Below are 21,781 nucleotides of genomic sequence, written 5' to 3'. Positions count from 1 at the left end.
CGCTAAAGGCGACCAAGCCAGATCCCGTGCCCACCACATGATGATCGACGCCATCCACTTCCAAAAACATCCCAAGCACAGGCCGCGGGCATTGAGTCGCTTCTCGAAAGCACCAAACTACCTATCTACCTGTCCTTTCGGTGACCGGCGCAGGGAAGCATATCTTTCCTATGAGCCTAGGTTCCTTCCCTGTTTGATCTCCTTTGATGTCGGCCTGGGGAAGGCGCTGGAAAACACGGGATTGAGTGACAGCATCCAGTCGTAGTGGCTGCCAGGGGAATCAGCAAATGGAGGTGAGGTTATCAATAGAACAATAGAGCGTGCATACGCGCCGCCCTGCAGGCTCCTTTCTGCACTGGGCCTAGCGGGCCAGGCTAATGCACGCCATCAAGCCAGCATAACGCACTCTGGCTGTACCTCCTCTCGGCGGGTATGTCGAAATTCCACTTCTCATCACCATCACACAAGACGCAGCGCAATGCGACGCACATGCCCATTGTGTGGTGCCCCCCATCATGCAGCCAGCCAGCCAGCCAGTTACGACCCGTCCGGAGCGAGGCGGGACCTTTGCTTGGCGACCGATGTCCATCTGCACCTCCCTCTCCCACTCTTCCACTGCCGTTGCGACTCGTGTGTATGCATTTGCTTTTCCATCTGCCCCCCCTCCTCGGTGCCGGGCCCCGATTCCCTGCCTCTCGGTCAGGAGGGCGAGAGGGGCGGAAGCCGTCGTGTCTGCTCTGCTATTCGCTGCTCCCTTTCCCCTACAGGAGGTTGGGATGCGATCGCCCACTAGGAAATCCGGCCACTCGGCCGTACAGCCCCCCCGGCCGCTCATGAACCGTCTTGTACGTAAGTAGGAAGCATCTGAATGGCGGCCCAGAGATGAGCCTCGTGCCCGACGCACCGGCGAGGGGCCCCGCTTCCCGTTTACCCAACCGCCCTCCTCGCATCCGCGCCTGTTTGCATGTTCTAGGACCCGAGACCACCGGTCTAGGTCGGGCAAGGCGTCTCTGATGCGCAAGCTTGCCACCACTCGCTCGGGCGGCTAGATACCCAAAAAGATATCTCGCGAGATATGCCCCGCCGTCCTCTGCTAAGCGACGTGGATGATGTCAACGAGTCAGGGAGCCGCCGGCACTTAACTCCATCGGTGCTCCGACCTCGACCCCGGCCTTTGCTCCGCCGCCTTTGCCGGTCAGTGGGTCCATTCCATCTTTAGCTCTCCCCGGAGTCTCTATTTATGCCGAACCTGAGAACCTCGCCCTCCAGGGCTTGGACTGCTCGGTGCATCCCAAGGACGGTTGAAGACCCATTGCCCAAATAGCTGAACTCGGGCAATTATGCCTTGGTATCATGTTTCTTGCACTCAAAGTGATCAACATGTAAAGTATCTTGGCGTAAGGCCTCCGCTTCCGAATTGATTATCTCTCTATCTCAAAGAAAGAAGCACCTGGCACACCATATATCTACCTACTCTAGATGGGTATGGTAGGCACGTGTTTGGTACCGAGGGCCCTCCATCAGACGGACGAGTCGAAAAATGGCCTCCAAAAAACGAAATGTGCTCATCGTAGAATCCACCACACCATCATTAACCCTCGGATATTGTCATCCACCATGCTTCCCAAACTTCTGTCCACCAACATCAGGCCGGCATCGCCACCCACTCGGGACAAATCATGTAGACATCATCTCTGGGCATGTTGCCCTTCCAAAGAACAAAAGATTGGAAAGAAGAAATGAAAGTCAGGACCCGCCCATGCTCGAGTGAACCCAGACGTACATAGCGTGGGCCGGCCCAGCAAAGGCAAAGACCAGCGCACCCGTCAGAGACCAGAATAAGGTGTCGGAGCCCTCCATCTAGAGCAAGCATGCGACCGCCAGGCCCACAACCATCATTACGGCACCAGCCTGCTCCATGACAGCAGCAGAGACGGGGACCACCGGGATGCTCGCCGTGGGCGCAGGGGGCTGGACCGCCGGAGTCTCGGTCGAGGAAACCGTCGGGACGGTGAAAGTGTCATTGCCTCCATTGCCACCGCCGACAGGAGGGACCGACTCGACAGGAGGGGGCTGCAGAGGGCCGTCCGAGGGGAGGGGCTGCTCCGGAGTGCCAGAAACAGGAGGCATCATGGGTCCACCAGTAGGGATGGGCTCCACAGGGCCAGAGACCGAAGGGACCGGGTCGACACTGGGCCAGGCAGGCTCAGATGTGGCAGGGACGCCAGGAGCGCCAGGAACCTCGGTGCCAACAGGCTCGAGCGGGCACGGCGACGAGGTCGGGAGCGCCTTCCAGTCATCCGAGACGGTCGATGCCGTGTTCTTGGGCTGCGACGGATCCGCAGAGAGGGTGAACCTAGGCGTGCCCGAGTTCTCGTAGACGATACCGCCCTTGACACCTGATCCATCCGACTCGAGGTTAGTGGCTGAGTTACAGGTGAGAAGAGTTTGAGAGTGCTCAGCTCTGTTTGTGGGTGGGAACTCACAGGCCGCATCGCCAGAAACGTCCGAGGATTGGTAGCACAGAGCATCGTTGCTGCCATAGGGAGGCTTCTCGGCGAGGAACTACACACAGCCATTTTTGATATTGTTAGTTGCCGTGTCAATGGCTACTTCTCTCTCCGAGGAGATCAATCTGGCGAATTGGCGGATGGGGCGTGTTGAGATCGTACCTCGCTGCAGAGACCACGCTTGCCGATTCCGTTGGCGTCGCAGGTGGCGATGGTCTTGGTCAGAAGAGACTCGCCGACGCAGAAGGAGCCGGCGAGAGCCTTCGGGCACTTGATGACGCCGTTGGCATCGACGGTGATCTGGGCGGTGGCCAGGGTCGCCGAAGCGGCCAGCATCATGGCTGCCGTGAACTTCATGGTGGGCGTAGATGAGGTCGGCGAGAAGGGAAGTGCGGCTCGAGATTGATATCGATGACGAGCTTTGCTTTGTTTTGTCAAAAGGCGGGCTCGTGGAAGGCTTCAGCGAGCGAATGGGCTTCCAAGTGACGAAAACGAGTGTGAAGAGGCTGTTCCAAGTTCCAAAGGTGAAGGTGGAAGTGGAGGTGGAGGGTGGTGGAGTGGAAGTCAAGAAGGAGGAAGGAAATGGGAGGTTGAATTTTTTTTCTTTTCCCTTCTTTGCCACTCGGGCCTGGCCTTTTTGTTGGGCAACGTTGAACGGTCTGGGCGAGTGCTACGAATTTGAGGAAGGAGCGAGCATGGATCAGAAAGTGACTGTCCGCTGACCCAGCGTTCGAGGCAGGCACGACGGGGACAGCGGTGGAGGGCGCTATCAGATTGCCATCACCACCATCTCACATTCCTGCCGAGTCCTGTACGGCTCTACCACTGCCACCGCCCTTCAGTCATCGAGCTCCCTACTGCTACAGATCGATCAAGCGCCGTGATATCAGGCAGTATAGCTGTCACGTCACGCCGCCCCTTCGGCTATGGCGGATGGTCACATCAACCTTGTCCACCTGGAGATTCGCACGTATACATATATACATATATATACACCACCTCGAGCAGCAAATACGAAGGCACCTGGTATTGGTCGGTTCGCAAAACACATACATCCACACGTGTGCCGCGGGATCAGGATCTCAGGTAGACCGCGAGGATCGCCGTGACAAGGCACCAATAATAGTCAACACGAAAAGCAGACACGTTCATGTATCCTGTGAGATATATGACACGAAGAGTACGGAGTCAGTCGACGATAATCTGATATGGCTGACTCTCCATCACTGGCTGCTGTAAGTCCTGCTAGAACGGTCTGCGACCACATGTAACCAAAAGGTGTATGATTTCAGGCAGGGAGGAGACACCCGAGCAGTGTGATGTGAAACTCTGTACTCTTTTGAGCTACCATGACTACCACATCAAGCCAACGTCCCGTTCAATCTCTTTCCGTCGCACCAACCGCCAAAGTCTCCCTTCTTGGAAAGGAGAGCACAAGAAAAAGCCCTCTGTTCCAGTTTGTTGATATGTGCCGGTTGACCAAATGTCAGAACCTGGTGCCCCAAGCCCAACTACCATCATATACCCGACATATACTAGCGGGAAGGTCTACGCCTGGTAGGCTGTAGTCACAGCTCCTCTTCCGCCTCTCCTTGATTCTGAGCAATGCTTAGAGGACCCCGCTTGACCATGATGCTCATGATCTCGTAGAGCGCGTCCGCTGCCGCCATGGTGGTGAGCTCGGCATTGGTGTCGTACGCCGGCTGTGGCACAGAAACATTGGCATCATGAGCTTATTTTTCCTCCAAAGCGGCGTGACACGGTAAAAGAGATGAATTAGAGACTTACGGCAACCTCAACAATGTCTGCGGCGACGATGTTGAGATCCTCCAGTCCCCTGAGGATTGTCCGGAGCTCTCGAGTCGTCCAGCCCCCTGTCTCGGGCGTTCCAGTGGCTGGCGCAACTGGATTGGTGTGGTAGTGTCAGCGCTGAAAGACGTATGTAGTAGAACCAGGGAATGAGCCCAAAATACTCACAGGCAGGGTCCAGAGTATCGATATCGAGGGACAGGTACACCGGGTTCTTGGTCCCGACGCGCTCCTTGATCTTCTTGATGATGCCGTCGGTGCCGATAGTGTCGATCTCGCGCGCCTCGACGATCTCGAAGCCGCAATAGCCGTCGTTGTCGTAGTCACTCGGGCCACTCAACGTGGTACGGATGCCGGCGTGAATGTTCGAGTCGTTCCTGAGCAGGCCCTCCTGGGCGGCATGGTAAAAGTACGTGCCGTGGTTGATGCTGGCAACGTGCGACGGCGAGCCGCCAAACACCTTGGGTCTCCCTACCGCCCGGTGGTGCGTGAGTATAAGAAGCCTTTGCCCGTGCACATGCATCTCGACTTACAAGTGTCAAGGTGGGAGTCGAAGTGGACGACGCTAATAGACTGTGTTGGACAGGCGTTTCGTTCAGCGCGCTGTGCCCCAGCAACTCGAGAGATGTGTGCCACTTACACCATATGCGCGATTGATCGACCTTAGTAGAGGCAGAGTTATGGTATGGTCGCCGCCAAGCGTGATGACCCTGGGCAGGGTTTTCCCCTTCAAGGCAGGTCCCTGCTTGTGGGCATCGGTCTTGGGCGCCCTCGAGAGGATGCTGTAGTGACCTTCCTCGATCTGCTTCAGAGCGAATGTGTTGTCGTATCTGCGAGCCAGAATGTTGTCAGCTCGCTGCCACCATGGAGTTTCCAATCTACTTCCTTACGATGTCACCGGTATATCGCCGCAGTCAAGCACGGTCGCCCAGCTGTTGAACGGGTTGGTCTTTAGGGGGACGTTGTATCCGCCGCTGACAAGTCCTGTCAGATCTAGTCGCGCCAGCCAAGCTTGAGAAGAGGACACTCACTAGAGATTCAGGCGGCGAGAGCCCTGCCTGATACCAGAAGGGCCAAACCGGGCTCCTGGGCGGTAGGACGTGCCCGTGTCAAACGGGGCCCCTTTTCAACCATGTACAATCTCCCTCTTGGGTCAATAATGATCCTCGCATGGGCCGAGGCAAACGCCGACAGTCGTATGAAGGGTCTTGCACAGACCAATGAATGCAATGTCATATGATACGTGGCTGTTGCTCAGGCACGGCAGATACGGCAGACGACCAAAGGTCGAGATGCCAGAAAAGACGGAGTCGGCCTAGGGAGCAGGCACGTAGCATGGCCGTTAGTGGAACGTTTAGAACGAGAGGCTTCCCTCGATGCGCCCCTTCGAAGCCGCAAGTCCCACATTCCGGGGGCAGGGCTTACCTGGGTGCCGCCGTCGCCGGGAAGCTGGTTGTACCACAAGGACTGCAGTGGCCCGGACATGGGCTCCTGGTCGTGGTGGTCCCCATGAGCCGACACGAGGGCCGCAAGGGCCGTTGCTAGTGCCGCCCAACAAAGCATTTCCAATAACACAGAACGTCGGTTGGCTACTGGTATCAACGAGAGTGTTTCTATGACAGCAAAACGAGGTTCCGGTAGCAGGCGCGGGCACAGGCCCTAGCCGTCGAGGGAGTGTCCCAGAGGGGGTTATTAAAGGGACGCCATGGCTCCCCATCGTTCGCTCCTCTGATAGGGTTGGGGGGTTCGAAAGCATCATGCAAAGTCAACCTGGAAGCGGCCGGATTGGCAGAGCGGTGCCGTCCCATCTCCAGCTTCGTGCAGGATAACGAGCTTATCGTCTGGGACGCGGGATAGGTGCGTGGCACTCGGGCTCGCTCGGACAGGTGCCCGGTATCAAGACAGCATGCTTCTTGGTACGATCGGGCGCATACCGATCTTGTAGGTAATGGCTATTACTAGCCAAAATGCCAGCCGTTCCCTCTACAGCTCCTCTTTTTTCATGCATGATGATTCTATTGACACGCAAAGACGGCTGCCTCCTCAGCTAGGCGTAGAGATACCCCGCGTTCTGCATGGACCGGAACCAGCATATGGCTTTCATAATCGGCATCGAGATGAGCTGGCTAGGTCGGCATCCTGCATGCCTTGGTTGGCCTTGGTGTACGTAATCAGACCTCGATAGATGGCATGTGTGTGCACCAGAAGGTTGAAGAAGGATCGCGGGCTCATTTGAAAAGCAAGATCTGGGGTTTGCTCTAGAACCCAAAAGAAAACGCATGGTTGGACGAAAGGGATGATCGAAACACCAAACCTCGATCCCCGGTTCCCTGCATAACGGCCCTGCCTGAGCGCCAACAGGGCGAGATAAGAGCTTACCACTCCCCGTGGGCCTGGCTCCGGCAAGTCACGTTACCGCCGCTGCCAGATGGGTTACGCGCAGTTGCTCAGGAGGTCGCCTCAGGCAATGGGGTGAAATGTCGCCATACGCGCGGGGAATCATGAGGGATTATGCGGGAGCTTGTCGCGACCTTGCATGTAAGTGCTGTGTTTGGTCCCAAGAGGCCATGAGGACACCGATGCCAATACAAGTCCCCGACCCGTACGGCAGGAGGATTTTCTTCAGCCGGTCACTTCCAAGGGTCGGGTTAGAGGCGCTACGGACCTCCGCCATGTACGGGCTGATCCCCGGCGATGAGCTCACCAAGCCTGGGCACCAAGAAGCCGAGATTTCTGCATGGGAACGCCACTGCCCACAATAGCGGCCTATCGCTGAGGTGCGTGCTTGGTTCTCGGTGACCAACTGGAGAGAATGACGGGGAATGGCCCGAGTTGATCACGTTTGGCATCTTAGGGCTGCATCCATCCGTGTCTCGGTAGTTCAGGTGATCATTGCGATCTTTGATCTTTGCAAACACCTCGCCATTTCTCCTGCCTATGAAAGCATGAAATGGGCGACGGGAGAAAGGGATGAGCCGTGGCCCCACCATAACACGTGAATGGATGGATGGGGCGAGCGAGGGGTTGGAAGTGATAGGATAAAGGCCGTCGGTCAAGTTGAGCAAGGGCGTGGGAAGGTGGTGGGCAGAGGACGACAGGGGCTCGACGGGGAGGCGGGAATGGAGCAGACCTGCAGGCGTGAGAAAAGGAACAAGGACAAACAGTAGCGGAGCAGGCCATGCTGCAGCTCGGGGAAGCGGTCTTCCTGACCAGACCAGATGGGGAAAAGCGCCGACAAAAAGTTGGAAGGGACGGATATGATTCGCCGACCGGCGTGCAAGTACGTGGTAGTAGCGTGCAGGCTGTATGCAAAAGGAGTCTCTAAAAGAGGGAGGCGGGTAGCCTCGTGAGCGTCTCGCGACGTGATTTGTCCTCGTGACCTGGCCCACGGCTCTGGTGCCCTGCCCCTCCCCCCTCCTTCCAGTCCTGGTCTTGGGTGTGAGCGGGTCAAGACAAGCAATCAAGCCTGGACCTTTTCCTATCGCCCTTTGGAACGACCAAGGAGAAAAAAAAAAAGGCGCAGTCTGTACGCTTCCGTCGGGTCGGTGAGGGCCACTTCGAGCTGGACCTGCGGCACTGAATCCAGCGGGCTGTGTGGACAAATGGCCGCTGCAGGGAAGACGTACGGAAATAGGCACAGACAGCATATGCGTATCCACGCATACACTGACCGGCCTGTGGCTCGTCCAGTCGCAGACGCAGCGGGCGCCGCGAGCGAGCCAACAGCGTTCGAGATGTAGGGGGCCTGGGTCGTCGGCCAGCAGCAGCCGCAGCTCCCTCGGCCACTTGCAGCGACGGGACTGATGGTCGGGCAGGGCATGCGAAACACTTGAGAAGGAAGGGGACGGAAGGCGAGGGACACATGCAGCCCAATGTGTTCCTCGTGTGTGTTCAGGTCTATTCCACAAACTTTTTTTTGGTATTATTATTGCGCTGCCGAGGCGCATGCTGCACTGCACGCACCTGGGCGGACAGAGACATGGACGCGGGTGCACGCAGCGCATACAGAATACTTGCTGCTGCTGGCCTCAAACCCGTGGGCGATGATGTGTCCTCGGTGGACGTTGGGACGTGGCCTGTCCGTGACCAACAGTCGGGAAAGGGGATCGAGGCCTTCCTTGTCGTGCAGCTCAGGGGACTCATTTGAGCTCGTCGTGACAGCCGGGCCGGCTGTGCTAAGCCGAGCTGACAAGCGGTGTCTACTGCAGGAGAAGGAACGCGAGTTCTCTCTAGTGCAGAGCAGGGCAGGGCATGCAGCCTAAATGTGAAGGAAGGCATCATTACCAACCTCCTTCCCAGAAGCAAAAGCACGACTCACTGCAAAGGCGGCGACGGCCACACAGGCAGGCGCAGGAGAGGGCCACAGGGCCCATAGTTTCGGTGGTCCAGTCTGAAGAAGCCTCCATTGTCCGCTGTGAAACTGGTCGGATCCAGCCGCCATTGGGACAGCTCTGGCCGCCTCCCCAACCTACCAGCCCCTTCGCTCCATCTTTTCTTTTTGTTCCGCTTGGCCTGCGATATTCCATCGTCACTGCGCGTTAACCTGAGACTCGCTCACCATTCAATTGTATTTTCGCCGCACATCCACCGCGCGCGCCCAAGCCCTGCGACGGCCGTCTTCGATTGGCGACCTGGGCGTTGGGGAAATTAACGAAACGAAACAGCCCCGGCCTGTGGAAATCATTGTCGCTTGATGCGCCACGGCCCATCCACGGCCCATCCATCCATTCCCCAGCCAGGCCCTGATCCCGGTGCTCCCAAGTCCCAACCCAGCTGAGCGAGCAAACCCGGATCGTGCCGCCCTGTGTCGCCTTGTCTCGTTGGCCCTCGAACTGGTCGCAGACAACGTGTGCACACACTGCCGCACAGAGTCGCTCGCCACCTGCGCGCTCCATGTCTCAGACGGTTGCGTGAGCCAGGCCCTTTGATCGCCTCTCTGCTGCCTGCGAAACGAAACCCGCTTTGAGCCCTTGTCGCGCTCCGAATTGTGCTTTTTTTGCTGTCGAATCAGCTTACTTTTAGTCTGCTCCTCGTCCAAACTTTTTTTTGCGACGTGATATCATCCCATATCGCGCGCAGGGTTGTCCCGTCCGCCGCACTCCACCCGCCAGACCTAACCATCTCATGCCTGTCTGCCACACGAATTTGCTTGACAAAGCTGGCCGCCATGCGAGGATCCTACCGTGCTTTATAGGACCCGGTCGCGTCTAAACCTGAGATACCACCCAGCATCGCCTGCGGGGCGCGCGCCTGTTGATTGCCAGGCCACGCGACCCTGACGCTTTCCATGCTTGCCGTCGCTGCAGCCCAGCGCCCGTCTTGTCCTCCGCCTCTGCCTCCCGCCATGACGGCCAGCGCCGAGTCAAGGGCGCCGCTGGCAGATATGCGGGCGGCCGAAGACGTCGAATACAACTCACCGTCGAATCCTCGTGTCCAGCCGCTGCTGTTTAAGAAGCGCAAGCTGTTGCCTCACCCGAGGCCCGACTCTTTTCCCTACCGCAAGGGCCCGTACATCGCCGCGTCTGGCGGTGCTCCCCTCGCCGTTGCTCCTTTGCGCGATGAGACCACCGCAGCATCACGGACCTCGCGCTCGCAGTCGCCGCGCCCTCGGCCTGCGATTCACCAACTGAGCCACCGGCCCAAGAGGGTAGGAACCGGCCCCGACATGCCGCCGACACCTCCGGCGCACTCCCGAACATCCTCCTCTAGCCACTCGGCAGTCCCTCCCAGTCCCACCGAAACCCCAGAGGCCAGCACCGAGCAGGTCCAGGCTCCGCCAGCACCTAGTCCGCCGAGAACCCCGACCACTCCAACAAACCAAAGGAGTCCGCCCACACCCGAGGTGACGCCTCCGCAACTTCGCGTCAGCAAGCGCCCTGGGCCTGTTCCTGTAAGGCGCCCGAGCGGGAACGACCGAATCCTATCGAGAAGCACCACGGCATCGGGGCCGGATTCATTCATGACGGCCAGGGAAACTATGTCGTCGACTCCAGAGGATGATGAAGGAAAGTCGACGATGCGGCCCAGGGCATCATCCATCAGGACCTCTTCACAGAGCACTGTGCGCCAGGCAAGCGGGGTCAACGGCGACGAGGCGAACGTGGTCGATGGCGACGAGGAAATCAAGCCGAAGGAGAAAAAGAAGAAGCCAAAAACAATCGGCCTCGGTTTGGGGCTGGAGTCTAGTCCAGAGTCGGATGCGACAGCGACACCTCCCAGGTCCAAAGCCAGGTTTCTCAGCTTTGATGGCGAATGGGGCCCTGGAGAGAACGAGGTGGAAAAACAATGGGATGACAACCTGGGGAGGGACGTCACTGTCAGCAAACGGGTCCCAGTTGTGAATGGCCATACCCCGGAGATCTGGGAGGATAACACGGTGCTGCCCACGAGCGCCACCGAGGCATTGCGCTCTATGGGTCTTCCTGAACGAGCGCTTGCCTTCCCGTCACCCCTGGAGTCGCCCGCGCCAAATCCTTTTGCGCGCGCCGTCCTCCCGCTTCAGGATTCGCCCGAAATCGCGGCCCGGCGCTTGTCAACAATGTCTTGCTACTCTACAGCCTCCACAAACCCTGATGGGACACCCAGAAGACAGAGGACGTTGCGTCACGTCAGGAAGGTAGACCTATTACGCGATTCCATGTCTGAGCTGTCTCAGTCAAGCTCGGCGGAGACAACATCGGTACAGCTGGACGAGGTCTCGAAACGACGACCCCCGCTCACCAACATGCATCTTTCGGAGATGCGGCATGCGAGCTACATTTCCACGAGCACCACCAACTCCATCTCGAGTCGCAAGGCTCGGAGAGACGTTTGCAAGAACGGCGGCATCCCCATCGTCATCGTGCCCGAACGCCGGTCGTCGCTCAAGTCCAATAGCAGGACACCGTCTCTTCGCTCGACGCGAAGCAGCAGGCGAAGCCAAAGCGTAGGATCTGCCCCGCTGCTCTCACAACTACCCAAAGGCAAGGACCTGGCCCCATACTTTGATCGGCCGTCGCGCCGCAGCAGGGCCCTGTCTGAGTCGGACGGGTCGCTGCCGGGCGATCAGCGGACTATAGACTACCCTCCCATCGTCCCACGGCGGACGTCGTCACTCTCGGCCCCGACCAGCCGGAACACATCAAGAGCGGGGTCTCTGACGGCGGATAGCTTGAGGGATCTGCAAGCACTCCAGACACAGGCCCAGACGCAACCACCGAGGCAGAGGCCACAGGAACCGAAGAGAAAAGCGCCATCGCCACCTGGCCAACCCACGGACCGAGCCGGTCCTCCTGCCGAAACGCCCGCCAAATCAGTCACGCCCAAGGTCGAAGTAGCCCGTGATCCTGCTCCTATCGGCCCCGAGGTCAGGATCGAGCCAGCACCGTCTGTAGATTCAGTGGACGAAGGGGCAAGGTTGCACCCTATGCACAAAGTCAGCGTTGACCACCACGGCGATCCGCTCTTTGGCAGGCGGCTGTCGGCCCAGCAAACGCCCTTTTCCCAGCACTCGGTCGAGACGAACGCGACGTCGCACGCCGAGGTTTCGGAGGCGATGGCGGTCAACATTTATCCACACCAAAACACGTCTGTTTTGATGGTGGATCATTCCAATAAGCCGAGCCTGAGCTCGTCGAGCACCTCCAGCACCGCCAAGGAGATGCAGCCACGGGAGTTTATGGCTTTTGACGAGGCTCCTGGGCCGCCGGCCAAGGTTGCTCCGGCCATGACTGGCAGACCTACCATCAGAACAGTCGACATGGATGCAGCTGCGGTGCCTGCCACGCCGCCTCAGCCCACCTTCTCGATGGACGATGTCGACTCCCCGCTTCGTAACCCACGGGCTCCCCCTCAACCGCCCAGCCGGCTACAGCCTCCCGCTATAGAGTTTATCCCTGCTACACCGTCAGGCCTCACACCGGCCCAGGAAAAGCAAGCGCAGCTAGGCAACTTCTATGAGGCGCTCATTGAGCGTCCGCCTGCAAGACGCATGTCGCTTGTGAAGAGAGCCTTGAGTCTGCGGCAGTCACCTTCGCACGGCCCAACACCTCCCCGCAGCTCAAGCTCCGGCTTCATCTCTCGCGCCTTGTCGCTCTCCCGAGGCTCTAGTCTGCGGAGGGAGAACTCGCGCCAAAGGGCCGCGTCTACTGGGAGGGGCAAGTCATGCACCACAATGGGGCCGGACGACGAACCGGCCGACGAGACCAGGCTACACCCTTTCTGGCGCCCGAGCTACGCTCCCGACTCGGACAGCGAGTCGGACTCTGACGGCGGAGTCGACCTAGACGATCGGACGTACCGCTACCCGCCCATCGACAACCGACCGCGGCCGCCGCGTCGGAGTCTCAGCCAGCGGATGAAGCACACCTTTGCCATCCTGCCCATCCGAGACGATTATGACCACCACGACGGATTCCCCGCCGGTGGGCCGCCGGACTCTCCGATCCGCCGTACTGTTCGGCGTACGCCCAGTGGCAACCTGCGCGTGGTTGGACGCCGGGCGAGCCACGATTCCGTGCGGCGTGCCCGGACCCCGCGCCAGGAGCAGCGGCAGCTGAATACACGTAGCGGGGACCGGCCGTCAACGGCGCCCGACGACGGATCCGGACAGCCGACCCGTCGGAGGCGCAATGTGGAGCCCGTGGGCGGCGGCGACGGCACCACGCCGCCGCGGAGGCGGAGCCTGCTCCTGTTTGGCGGCACTAGCAGCGGCGGCCTGGCGGGCAGGCTGGACGGCTACAGCCTGCAGGATCTCCCCCGCCGGCTGAGCGAGCGTCGGCGCGAGAAGAGGAGCCGCGAGTTGCGTCAGAAGATCAGCTCGCCCCGCGAGGTCCGCGACGGCGTTCACGACGTTGTCCGCCGCAACAACTACCGCGACGCCTGTACGCAAGCCCAGCCTCGGGTCCAAGAGGCTTCTGCGCCCGAGCCCCACCGTCGCTACACTCGTTACCATGATGGCCGATGAGCGAGCACTAACGGGCGGATTCTTTTCCCCCTCTCTCCTCCCCATCTTCGATTCGCTCCACGGGCAAGATCGAATTTCCATATTTACCATAATTGCTTGGTGTTTTTTGTTTTTGCGGTTAAATGTTAGCGTTGATGTACCATTCGTTTCTCACGCATATATGAAGAAGCTACGAGCCCCACGATTTCCAAGAAGCAATCAAGATTAAAGCACATATTTCACAGAAGATAGCAAGGGTTTTGACGCCACTTTCAGTTCACGGTTGGTTCAGGGCGTATGTATGTGTATCTCCTCGGGGGCCAGCCCGTCGCGGTTGTCCGTGATTGATGTTTTGTACACTTTTCTGTGCTGTCACATTGCTTGTCACCATATCATATGCTTGGGTTCGGACACACTAGAGGAGGATATACTTTGAATGAGCGCTCAATTTCAGCTGCTTGCCGCTATACTGAACATTGGAGATTTTCTGATTGCAGACATGCGTGTGGTCTCGCCTTTGATTACTGTCCCACCGCAGCACTCGTCTATGTCCTGCGTAATGTTGATGACGCTACAGCGATCCCATGTCGTCTTGGCCACGGGTCTTTTCTGTTGATAAAGGCAAGCCCATAACGCCCAAGCTCCCGACAATTTGAATAAAAACCTATATGTACATGAGGTATCGAGAGAGAAAGCGAGAAGGAAAAAAAGGGAGAAGATTCAAACATGAGGGCTGTTGACCAAAAGGCGCGTACAGGCCATTGGCTAACCCCGAGCGTAAACTCCGAAAACGTCCGATGCTCACCGCTTGCCGTCCGCGCCCGGGGGAGCACCGCCGGGGGGCATGCCGCCAGGGACGAAGGGCATAGGCGGCATGCCAGGGAAGGGCGCGGCGCCGGGCATCGGGGGTGGCATGCCGGGGAAGCCCGGGAAGTTTGGTGGCGGCACGCCGCCAGCGCCCGGAGGCGGGAACGGCATGCCCGGGAACGGCGGCATGCCGGGGGGGAGCGCGCCGGGCGGGGGCATGGGCAGGCCGCCGGGGCCCGACACGCCGGGGGGAGGGAACGGCATGGGAAGGCCGCGGGCACCAGGGAGGGCTAGAGGTTACGGGAAACAAACCAGGTATTAGTTCTCTGGGCAGCGGGATCTGGGATGAAGAAAGGGAGGGGGGCGTCGGCGCCACAGGTTAGGTACGTACGAGGTGGCATCCCGCCGGGGAAGCCGCCGGGAGGCGGCGGGGCGCCTGGCATGCCGGGGAAGGGCGGAGGCGGCATTCCACCAGGGAAGGCAAATGGCGGAGGGAAGCCGCCGCCGCCGGGCTGGTTCTGCGGCAGCATGGGGTTGGCGTGGGCCTGGCCCTCGGCGGCGTAGGACGACGTGATGGAGTCGATGACGGACTGGGCCTTTTCGTGTCCGATCTCTGGGAGGAGGAGCGTATGGGGGTTAGTACCGCAGTTTGCTCCAGCAGCTGGGGAGGGGCTTATAGGCTGAGCAACGGCAGGGTGACATACGCTGATAGTATTCTATCACGTTGCGGAGGTGGTTCCGGCCGCTGTTGTGCGCCTTGCGCACGCTCATCGAGTCGTGCGTCAGGTAGACATCGCAATAGTCGCCTGCGAGGAGGGGGATATGCTCAGGTTAGGACGAGTGGCTGTTCGCTATTGGCCGGTTTCAAGATTGGGAGTGGTGACCTACAGAAAACTAGGAGGCAATCGAGACATGTTAGCTGGGGATGCGCATCGCTTGCATGGCTGGGGAGGAGGCATGGGAACTCACACTTAGGCATGTTAAACTGCTTGAGCTAGAGGCAGCTCCGACCTAGATGTAGCTGCAGAGAGGAATAGGAAGTGCTCGGCGCGTCGAGGGTCTCTCGCTTCGGCCGATGGAGTCGGGAATGGACTGGTATGAGGGCTGGCGCAATGCGACCACGGTTGGCTTTGCTTCTAGCTTCAGCGATTCTCCCCGTCACGACAGGCGCGACATTCTGCCAGCTGCGACCGCGTTTTTTGCGCGGCTGCCACTCGGAGCTAGCAGGGTGGTGTGGCTGCACCATTCAGGGGTAAGGCGGGCGGGGCGGGGCCAGGGTGTGGCGCAGCACTCAACGATGGGACTGATGGCGACAGATTTCCAGTCGGCCTTATCGGTATGGGGGCCAAGGGATGGCAGCTGTGCTCGCTCTGTCCATCCAGGTACCTCGTCGGATCGCAACCCTCGAAACAACGAAGGAGAAAAACGATCTCACAACCCCCCCGCGTCCGGGACGAACCACGCTCGATTCCTCAGTCCGCACACAGCCATGGCGCTGCCACTACTACCACGACCGTTGCTGCGGTACATCTGCAGCATCGTGCTGTTCGTCGCCTGCGCCAACGCCCTCAAGTTCGAGCTGCAGGCCCAGTCCGGCCATGGCTACTACGACAAGCAGCAGCGATGCATACGCAACTTTGTCGCTAAGGACACCCTGGTGGTGGTCACCGCCATCGTCAACGGCCATAAGGGCGACGGCATGATAGTAAACATGAATGCGAGTGCCCCTCCCCTTTGCGTCTTGAGCTGCCACAACAACTCGCGCCTATGCGCCGGCTTGGTTGTGGCGTGCCTCGCATCGCATCACCATCCCCACGCTAACCCGCTCACCCTCCTCTTTCTCCCGCATCTCCAGATCAAGGACGCCGTCGGCAACGAGTACGGCCGCGCAAAGGACATTGTAGGGGAGCAGAGGACTGTCTTCACGTCGCACGCCGACGCGGCGTTCGACATTTGCTTCGAGAACGTGCTCGAAGGACGTACGTCGTCATCGTGGTTTCAGGGCATTGGCCTGAGGGCCGCAGAGGTCAGGGCCGAACGGAGATCAGAGGACTCATCTGACGATGCTCACGCGCGTACAGACAAATACGTCGAGAACCCGGTCCGCAGCGTCGAGCTGGACGTGGACATTGGCGCCGACGCGAAGGACTGGTCGTCCATCCAGGCCACCGAGAAGCTGAAGCCGGTCGAGACGGAACTGCGCCGCATCGAGGAGATGGTGTCTGAGATCGTGAACGAGATGGACTACCTGCGCATACGCGAGCAGAAGCTGCGCGACACTAACGAGAGCACAAACACGCGCGTCAAGTGGTTCGGCATGCTGACTACCTTCCTGCTCATTGGCCTGTGGGGCTGGCAGATCATGTACCTGCGCGCCTACTTTAGGTTCGTCGGGTCCCCTCTTTGGTGTGCATGTACGGGTGGCTGGGATTGCTGACTTTTTTTTCTCTCGTTTCTCTACAAACAGGTCCAAGCATCTGATCTAGGGGACGAACGAAACTTGGGGAGCTGTTCGCGTCGGGCAGGACATGTACCGGATGGGCGTTGTGTTCCCGAGTGTGCGGAGTTGGCAAGCACAGGACGGCAAGCCCACGATTCACACGGGTTTTCAGGCGCCTCTGATTTTCATCCAGGGGTATCTCGTGGCCACGCAAGGTACTGTTATGGTTTTATATGTAGCTTGTACACTATGGGGTATAAAAAGCGCTTCGGTGTGTTTTTCCAACATGTCGCACATTAAACCAGCCCGACGTCGACATCCACCTAATGCAATTCCCGGCCAGGGGTGTTTTGGGGAGAATATTCGCATCACAGCCATGTTCTCTCACTCAACAACAACAGGTCATCATATTACAGTCGTTTTATTGGTACAGGTTTAACTATTAGCCCACTTGCTCCTCGTCGTTTCACTTGTTGGGCCTCTTCTTTTCTCTTCTTTGCATGTATCTTCCGAGAACTAAGGCGATTTGATAGAATACACATACATAGGCATAGCAGTTGGCTTTGAGAAGCCTCAACATTTGGAATATTAAATTATTCTTCCCGCAGGCCCTCGTCACAGTTCTGGCTTTGCAGACGGATAACAGCCCGGCACCGCTGCCCACCTCGCCGGTCCTGGGGCCTCAGGTCCAAGCTCAATATAGAGGTAAAGTTGGACGACAGGTTGTATAGCTGCACCCTCATACCTCTCGATGCGATCAACGAGGGGGAGGATAGCGCCCAGGCGGAGGACACGGCAGAGAGTGACGAGGCCGGTAGCAACGAGGCCGAGTCTTGGATGGCGGATGCGTGTTCTTGGGCAGACGAAATCCATCGTCATCCCTGCCGCTAGTTGACAACTCCACTTCTGTTAAACGTCGCTCTCTTCACACCCAATACTAGCCCCAACAGAAGCGGGTGTGCGATGGCGTCCACCTCTCGCAGTAGAAGTTGGGTAAGATCGACAACGACGCCGAGGGGTGAGCATCCAAGTGGGGCGATAACTTGGGGCAGATGGAGGTGATGTGCAGCATTTTGAGAAGATGTTTGTCAATAGCGTATTTACTCGCTACATATTGAAAACTGGGCAAGTTTCCTTGAGAGAGGCAACATAAAAGAAAATCAGGGATTAGAAACAAATTCATCAAGCTGGGGGAAGGGGAGTGCTCTGGACGGGTTCGATAGCCTCCCAGCCCTCCACTAAGCAAGCTCCATAAATTTGTGGTTGATATATGCATTAACAAGCTTTCCCATACGCTGAGTATCTAAGTCGACAGGAAATTTGGAAGGGTTGAAGGAGTTAGTAATCTGTTCCTCGATCCCAGCGAGAAAGTCCACTTCTGGACGGCTAAAGAGTAGCCATCTCACATTCTAGGAGAGGTTGAAGGAAGTCGAAATAAGATGGATGAGGTCCGATCGCCCTTCTTGGGTGCAATCATCGAGCGCGTCGACCACGAGGTACACAGGCGACAACTGAGAATCCTTCAACATACTCCGAAACGCTTCGGACAGAGCGATGAAGGCATTTTGGTCCCTAAAAAGATCGGCGTCTAACAGTTTGTACTTTTCCGGCAAATAGGATGCGAGGCGTGACCGCTGAAGAATGAGAAACCAGATCAAAGAGCAGAGGACAGCAGCCGCGTTATTCAAGGCTGCATCTGTGCCTTGGCGGAAGAAGAAGGAAAGCACTGGTGATAGGCAACAGATCGATGCGACAGTTGGCGAATGAGGCCGATCGTGAGCATCGTCTTTCCCGTGCCAGCGTGTCCTTTTATCCAGAGCAATCAACGTGGCAGACGGCCCAGATCCGCCATCGTCCCAGTTTGTGAACGGCTGCATACTTTGGGGTGCGAAGAAGTCATCGAGCAGCCCATCCTGCTCTTCTTGATCCGCTCTATGTCGTGTTGCGGATCAACAACGCGGAGATCTCTGCGGCGCGCTGCCTCGACACTATCCCTACGGGCGTCCTTCTGCAGCGAGATGAAGTTCCGAATGTTCTGATGGCTGTCGCCGAGTCGTCTTGGCCATTTTTGTGGTGCCGACCTCAACGCACGCTGTGTCTACTCCGAGCCTGTGTATCAAGGGGGATAGACGGGGCTCCTGCCGAGCTTCCTAACAGCGCAAACACGGAGGGACTGTGATGGTTGGCGCGCCCCATCAACACCGGCGTTATACGTTACCTTTTTTTGGTCCATTCCCTGGCGTGACACGCAGGCGGTTTGTTTTACAGTGCCTTGAGAAATGAACTTTGTTTGGGAATTCTCAAAAGAGGAGCTCCATAGAGCTACTCGCATGTTAGAAGCAAAACACTCTTCGTTGTGAGTCAACTTGACCCGAGAATGGAGACACTTCCTCATGCCCCTTTTTTTATGCTGCCGGCTGCGTCGCCAGCCATTCCTCGTGCCTCGTCTTCTGTTTCTCCCACTCCTTGATCAGCTTTTTGTGCCTGCTCTTGGACACCACGTTCCCCACCGCGTCCACGGTCGGGATGCCCCTCTCGTCCCATTCCAAGTACTCGCCCGAGGTCTTGAACATCAACAGGGGGTCAACCTTGGCACGCTCGCGCAGCTCCTTCTCCGCCTCGGCCTCCCTGGCCTTCTGTTCCAGCTTGGCCTTGGCTTTGGCAGCGCCAGCAGATTCCTGTTCCGCGCGCGCCTCGACCAACAGCTTATCAAGGGGTCGTACTAAAGCAGGATGGGGGCTGCTGCGGTCCTCGAGATAGATGCCGAGGTTCCAGAGGTGCACATCGCGGAGCTGGTCGCACAAGGCGAGCAGGTCTTTGGCCGGCGCTTGCCGAGCCGCGAGGGCCTTGACGTCGGTGCGGAACTGCTGCAGCACCTCGCTGTATGGCTGGGAGGATTCGGCCACTGGGGTTGACGCCGCGCTCGTGGTTCCGTCAGCGAGTTTTGCAATGGCCGCATGATCGACCGAGCCGGAGCAGGCCAACGTCCGGACATTGTCGCGCAGCTGCGATGCGGGGTAGACGTAGGGCTTTGCTGGCGCGGGGATATCGAGGCCCGACCACCCTATACGATCCGGATTGCTAAAATCTCCCTCGAGATCCAAACCGAAGATGGTGACAATGCGTGTCACCCACCGGGCGAGTGAGATGACGGTCTGGTCGGAAAGTGCCTCTGCCGAGTTCGACTCGGTGACAAGATCAGAGAGGATTCTCATAACGGCAGCGGTGTTGAAGGAATCGCACAGAGCTGCATCGACTTCGTTCTTCGCCTTGTCCAGGGCCATCAACAACTGCTTGTCTGCGATTCCAAGTTCTTGCCCTGTCGTCTCGGGGCGGGAATGCTTCCAAATGCCCAAGCTCTTCAGAAAAAAATTGTTGAGCTTGCCTTCCCAGCCGACCACAGCCTTCATTAGCTCGTTTGTTACCTCAATCCCATCCTGCCAAGGCATGAGGAGGAAGCAAATCCGGAGTGAACGTGCACTCCACTCGTTCTGGGAGAGAACAGTCCGGATGGTCGTGTAGTTCTTGAGGCTCTTGCTCATCTTCAACCCTCGAATCCTGCTATCAATTAGCACCCTCGCACGACGGAATCAGCATTCGAACCCTCTTACCGCAATTGTCCCATGTGAACAAAGTAATTCGTCCACTGCACCGAGCAGCCTGGAGTCGACAAGTACGCTTCCGACTGTGCAAGTTCGTTGTCATGATGAGGGAAGCGAAGATCGACGCCTCCTGAATGGATGTCCATCGTCTTCCCAATCGCTTCCGAAGCCATTGCAGAGCACTCGATATGCCACCCTGGCCGCCCACGACCCCACGGACTCGGCCATGCTGGCTCGCCCGGCTTGCTGGCTTTCCACAGCGCAAAATGATTCTCGCTCCGCTTCATCGACTTTCCCTTGGACAGTGAACCTTCACCATCGGCTTGGAGGGCGCGGTCGTTCTTGTTCCACGGTTCCAGACGGGAGTAGCTATGCCCGGCCTTCTCGAACGAGTGGATGTCGAAGTAGACGGAGCCGTCAGGTGTAGCGTACCCGAAACCGTTTGCCACAATCTTCTCAACGAAGCGGACAATCTGGGGGACGTACTCGGTCACACGAGTCAGTTGGTCGGGAGGCAGGACGTTGAGCGCGTTCATGTCCTCAAAGAAGCGGCGTTCGAATTTCTGGCTCAGCTCCATGAAGACCTGGTGGTTGTTGGAATCCAGCTCGGCACCATGCAAGGAATCGAGAAATGGGAGCAAAACATCATCCGTCTTGGCGAAAAATTCGGGTAGCGCTCCTGGGGCTTGCAGAGCCTCGGCAGCCGACCGTGCCGTTCCGATGTGGGCTCTCAACAGCAAATCGGCGACGGTAACAGCTTGGCCCTCCTGTACCGTCGCAGCGTCCGCCGGAGGTGGAAGTTCGACCTTGTCCTTGTATGTCTTGTCCACTGCTTCGGAAAAGGTCTCTGGGCTCGTATCCGAGGGCAGCAACGGAAGGTTCTTGCCAATGTAGTGCCGGAATGCGGCTTTGGCCTCGGCCAAGACTGCGTCGCTCACCGGGTCGTCCTCGGTGGCATGGTCCTGCTTAAAGCACGCGAGCAGGTGCTGCTTACGGGCCTGGAGAATGATCTTGTCGTCGATGTCGGTTATATTCATCGCGAACTTGACATGAAAGCCGAAGTAGTCCTTCATGATGCGTCGGATGATGTCGGTCGACACGTAATTCTTGGCGTGGCCCAGATGGGCATCTTCGTACACAGTCGGGCCACAGGCGTACCACGTCACCACCTTCCCCGTCGGATCGACTGGGACAAAGTCATCCTTGCTCCTCGTCAAGCTGTTGTAGATCTTCAGTTGTGGGAGCTGGGTGTCAGGTCGAGCTTGGGAGGGGCCCATGGCGGCTGCTTGCGAGCGTCGGATGCCATGCTGTGTACGCTCAACTATTCGAGGTTGTTAGCGTCCAAGAGCATTTGTCAACGAAAGAATGAGAATGGTACTTTTGGCAGGATAAAGGAGACAATATGACTCAGGAACGTGATAGAATCAACGTTACTGATCCAATTTTACTTTGGCTGTTGGTATCCCCGTTAGGCCCAGGTCGCCCGGATAGGAATGTAATCGGCAAAGGCACCCTTGTTTGTTGTCGTGACTTGGTACGGATTTGCAGGGGTGCGTTGGAGCTCGCCCTACGTAATTTTTGCAGTGAATTCAAGCACGACGTGCCGCTTTGTGACAATGACTTGTGCTGGTACTTCTACTACGGGCTAAACAAGGCGCACGCGGAAGTACCGAAAAAATAAACGTGAGAT

At 58.0% G+C, this 21,781-nt stretch overlaps 9 protein-coding genes across 9 annotated transcripts; 3 read left to right on the top strand and 6 right to left on the bottom strand.

Annotated features, from left to right (window-relative positions):
• Nucleotides 1-1,860: 1,860 nt before the first annotated feature.
• GGTG_00768 (hypothetical protein) lies at nucleotides 1,861-2,867 on the bottom strand (the record flags this gene model as incomplete). The annotated part of the gene is made up of 3 exons (XM_009218519.1): nucleotides 1,861-2,426; nucleotides 2,487-2,565; nucleotides 2,673-2,867. The coding sequence occupies 3 exons, from the start codon at nucleotides 2,865-2,867 to the stop codon at nucleotides 1,861-1,863; spliced, it is 840 nt and encodes a 279-aa protein (XP_009216783.1).
• Nucleotides 2,868-3,543: 676 nt separating this feature from the next.
• GGTG_00767 (agmatinase 1) lies at nucleotides 3,544-7,061 on the bottom strand. Its single transcript, XM_009218518.1, has 9 exons — nucleotides 5,745-7,061; nucleotides 5,538-5,634; nucleotides 5,351-5,441; nucleotides 5,210-5,293; nucleotides 4,960-5,149; nucleotides 4,853-4,892; nucleotides 4,488-4,790; nucleotides 4,299-4,414; nucleotides 3,544-4,213 (listed from the first exon to the last, which is right to left on the bottom strand). Exons 1-9 carry the CDS (start codon nucleotides 5,880-5,882, stop codon nucleotides 4,079-4,081), a joined length of 1,194 nt encoding a protein of 397 aa, XP_009216782.1. The 5' UTR covers nucleotides 5,883-7,061; the 3' UTR covers nucleotides 3,544-4,078.
• Nucleotides 6,437-7,748, top strand: GGTG_00766 (hypothetical protein; the record flags this gene model as incomplete). The annotated part of the gene is made up of 3 exons (XM_009218517.1): nucleotides 6,437-6,482; nucleotides 6,681-7,096; nucleotides 7,174-7,748. 2 exons carry the CDS (start codon nucleotides 6,437-6,439, stop codon nucleotides 7,079-7,081), a joined length of 447 nt encoding a protein of 148 aa, XP_009216781.1. The 3' UTR covers nucleotides 7,082-7,096; nucleotides 7,174-7,748.
• A 65-nt stretch (nucleotides 7,749-7,813) lies between these two features.
• On the top strand, nucleotides 7,814-13,842 carry GGTG_00764 (hypothetical protein). Its single transcript, XM_009218515.1, has one exon. The coding sequence runs from the start codon at nucleotides 9,607-9,609 to the stop codon at nucleotides 13,261-13,263; it is 3,657 nt and encodes a 1,218-aa protein (XP_009216779.1). The 5' UTR covers nucleotides 7,814-9,606; the 3' UTR covers nucleotides 13,264-13,842.
• On the bottom strand, nucleotides 8,809-9,458 carry GGTG_00765 (hypothetical protein). Its single transcript, XM_009218516.1, has one exon. The coding sequence runs from the start codon at nucleotides 9,212-9,214 to the stop codon at nucleotides 8,858-8,860; it is 357 nt and encodes a 118-aa protein (XP_009216780.1). The 5' UTR covers nucleotides 9,215-9,458; the 3' UTR covers nucleotides 8,809-8,857.
• On the bottom strand, nucleotides 13,659-15,218 carry GGTG_00763 (hypothetical protein). Its single transcript, XM_009218514.1, has 5 exons — nucleotides 15,019-15,218; nucleotides 14,938-14,943; nucleotides 14,754-14,855; nucleotides 14,441-14,662; nucleotides 13,659-14,339 (listed from the first exon to the last, which is right to left on the bottom strand). The coding sequence occupies exons 1-5, from the start codon at nucleotides 15,026-15,028 to the stop codon at nucleotides 14,044-14,046; spliced, it is 636 nt and encodes a 211-aa protein (XP_009216778.1). The 5' UTR covers nucleotides 15,029-15,218; the 3' UTR covers nucleotides 13,659-14,043.
• A 136-nt stretch (nucleotides 15,219-15,354) lies between these two features.
• GGTG_00762 (endoplasmic reticulum vesicle protein 25) lies at nucleotides 15,355-17,096 on the top strand (the record flags this gene model as incomplete). Its single annotated transcript, XM_009218513.1, has 4 exons — nucleotides 15,355-15,766; nucleotides 15,905-16,028; nucleotides 16,131-16,434; nucleotides 16,517-17,096. Coding segments are annotated over 4 exons (859 nt in total), but the record flags the coding sequence as incomplete, so codon positions are not given.
• Nucleotides 16,956-17,362, bottom strand: GGTG_00761 (hypothetical protein; the record flags this gene model as incomplete). The annotated part of the gene is made up of 2 exons (XM_009218512.1): nucleotides 16,956-17,163; nucleotides 17,235-17,362. 2 exons carry the CDS (start codon nucleotides 17,360-17,362, stop codon nucleotides 16,956-16,958), a joined length of 336 nt encoding a protein of 111 aa, XP_009216776.1.
• A 193-nt stretch (nucleotides 17,363-17,555) lies between these two features.
• Nucleotides 17,556-21,776, bottom strand: GGTG_00760 (hypothetical protein). The gene is made up of 3 exons (XM_009218511.1): nucleotides 20,101-21,776; nucleotides 17,896-20,047; nucleotides 17,556-17,792 (listed from the first exon to the last, which is right to left on the bottom strand). Exons 1-2 carry the CDS (start codon nucleotides 21,366-21,368, stop codon nucleotides 18,895-18,897), a joined length of 2,421 nt encoding a protein of 806 aa, XP_009216775.1. The 5' UTR covers nucleotides 21,369-21,776; the 3' UTR covers nucleotides 17,556-17,792; nucleotides 17,896-18,894.
• Between the last annotated feature and the right edge of the window lie 5 nt (nucleotides 21,777-21,781).

This window comes from Gaeumannomyces tritici (genome assembly GCF_000145635.1).
Source record: "Gaeumannomyces tritici R3-111a-1 unplaced genomic scaffold supercont2.1, whole genome shotgun sequence".
Lineage (NCBI taxonomy): Eukaryota > Fungi > Ascomycota > Sordariomycetes > Magnaporthales > Magnaporthaceae > Gaeumannomyces > Gaeumannomyces tritici.
This window is presented reverse-complemented; position numbering and strand designations above follow the sequence as displayed.

Coding starts and splice junctions, on each gene's coding strand:
- GGTG_00764 (XM_009218515.1), top strand. CDS start 9,607: ATGCTTGCCGTCGCTGCAGCCCAGCGCCCGTCTTGTCCTCCGCCTCTG.
- GGTG_00763 (XM_009218514.1), bottom strand. Junction 14,663..14,753: donor CGTGATAGAATACTATCAGC/GTATGTCACCCT, acceptor TCCTCCTCCCAG/AGATCGGACACGAAAAGGCC. Junction 14,340..14,440: donor CCCCGGCGGGATGCCACCTC/GTACGTACCTAA, acceptor CGTAACCTCTAG/CCCTCCCTGGTGCCCGCGGC.
- GGTG_00767 (XM_009218518.1), bottom strand. CDS start 5,882: ATGCTTTGTTGGGCGGCACTAGCAACGGCCCTTGCGGCCCTCGTGTCG. Junction 5,150..5,209: donor GGCGATATACCGGTGACATC/GTAAGGAAGTAG, acceptor TCTGGCTCGCAG/ATACGACAACACATTCGCTC. Junction 4,791..4,852: donor CGACTCCCACCTTGACACTT/GTAAGTCGAGAT, acceptor ACCGGGCGGTAG/GGAGACCCAAGGTGTTTGGC.
- GGTG_00765 (XM_009218516.1), bottom strand. CDS start 9,214: ATGGAGCGCGCAGGTGGCGAGCGACTCTGTGCGGCAGTGTGTGCACAC.
- GGTG_00760 (XM_009218511.1), bottom strand. CDS start 21,368: ATGGGCCCCTCCCAAGCTCGACCTGACACCCAGCTCCCACAACTGAAG. Junction 20,048..20,100: donor GTTCACATGGGACAATTGCG/GTAAGAGGGTTC, acceptor AATTGATAGCAG/GATTCGAGGGTTGAAGATGA.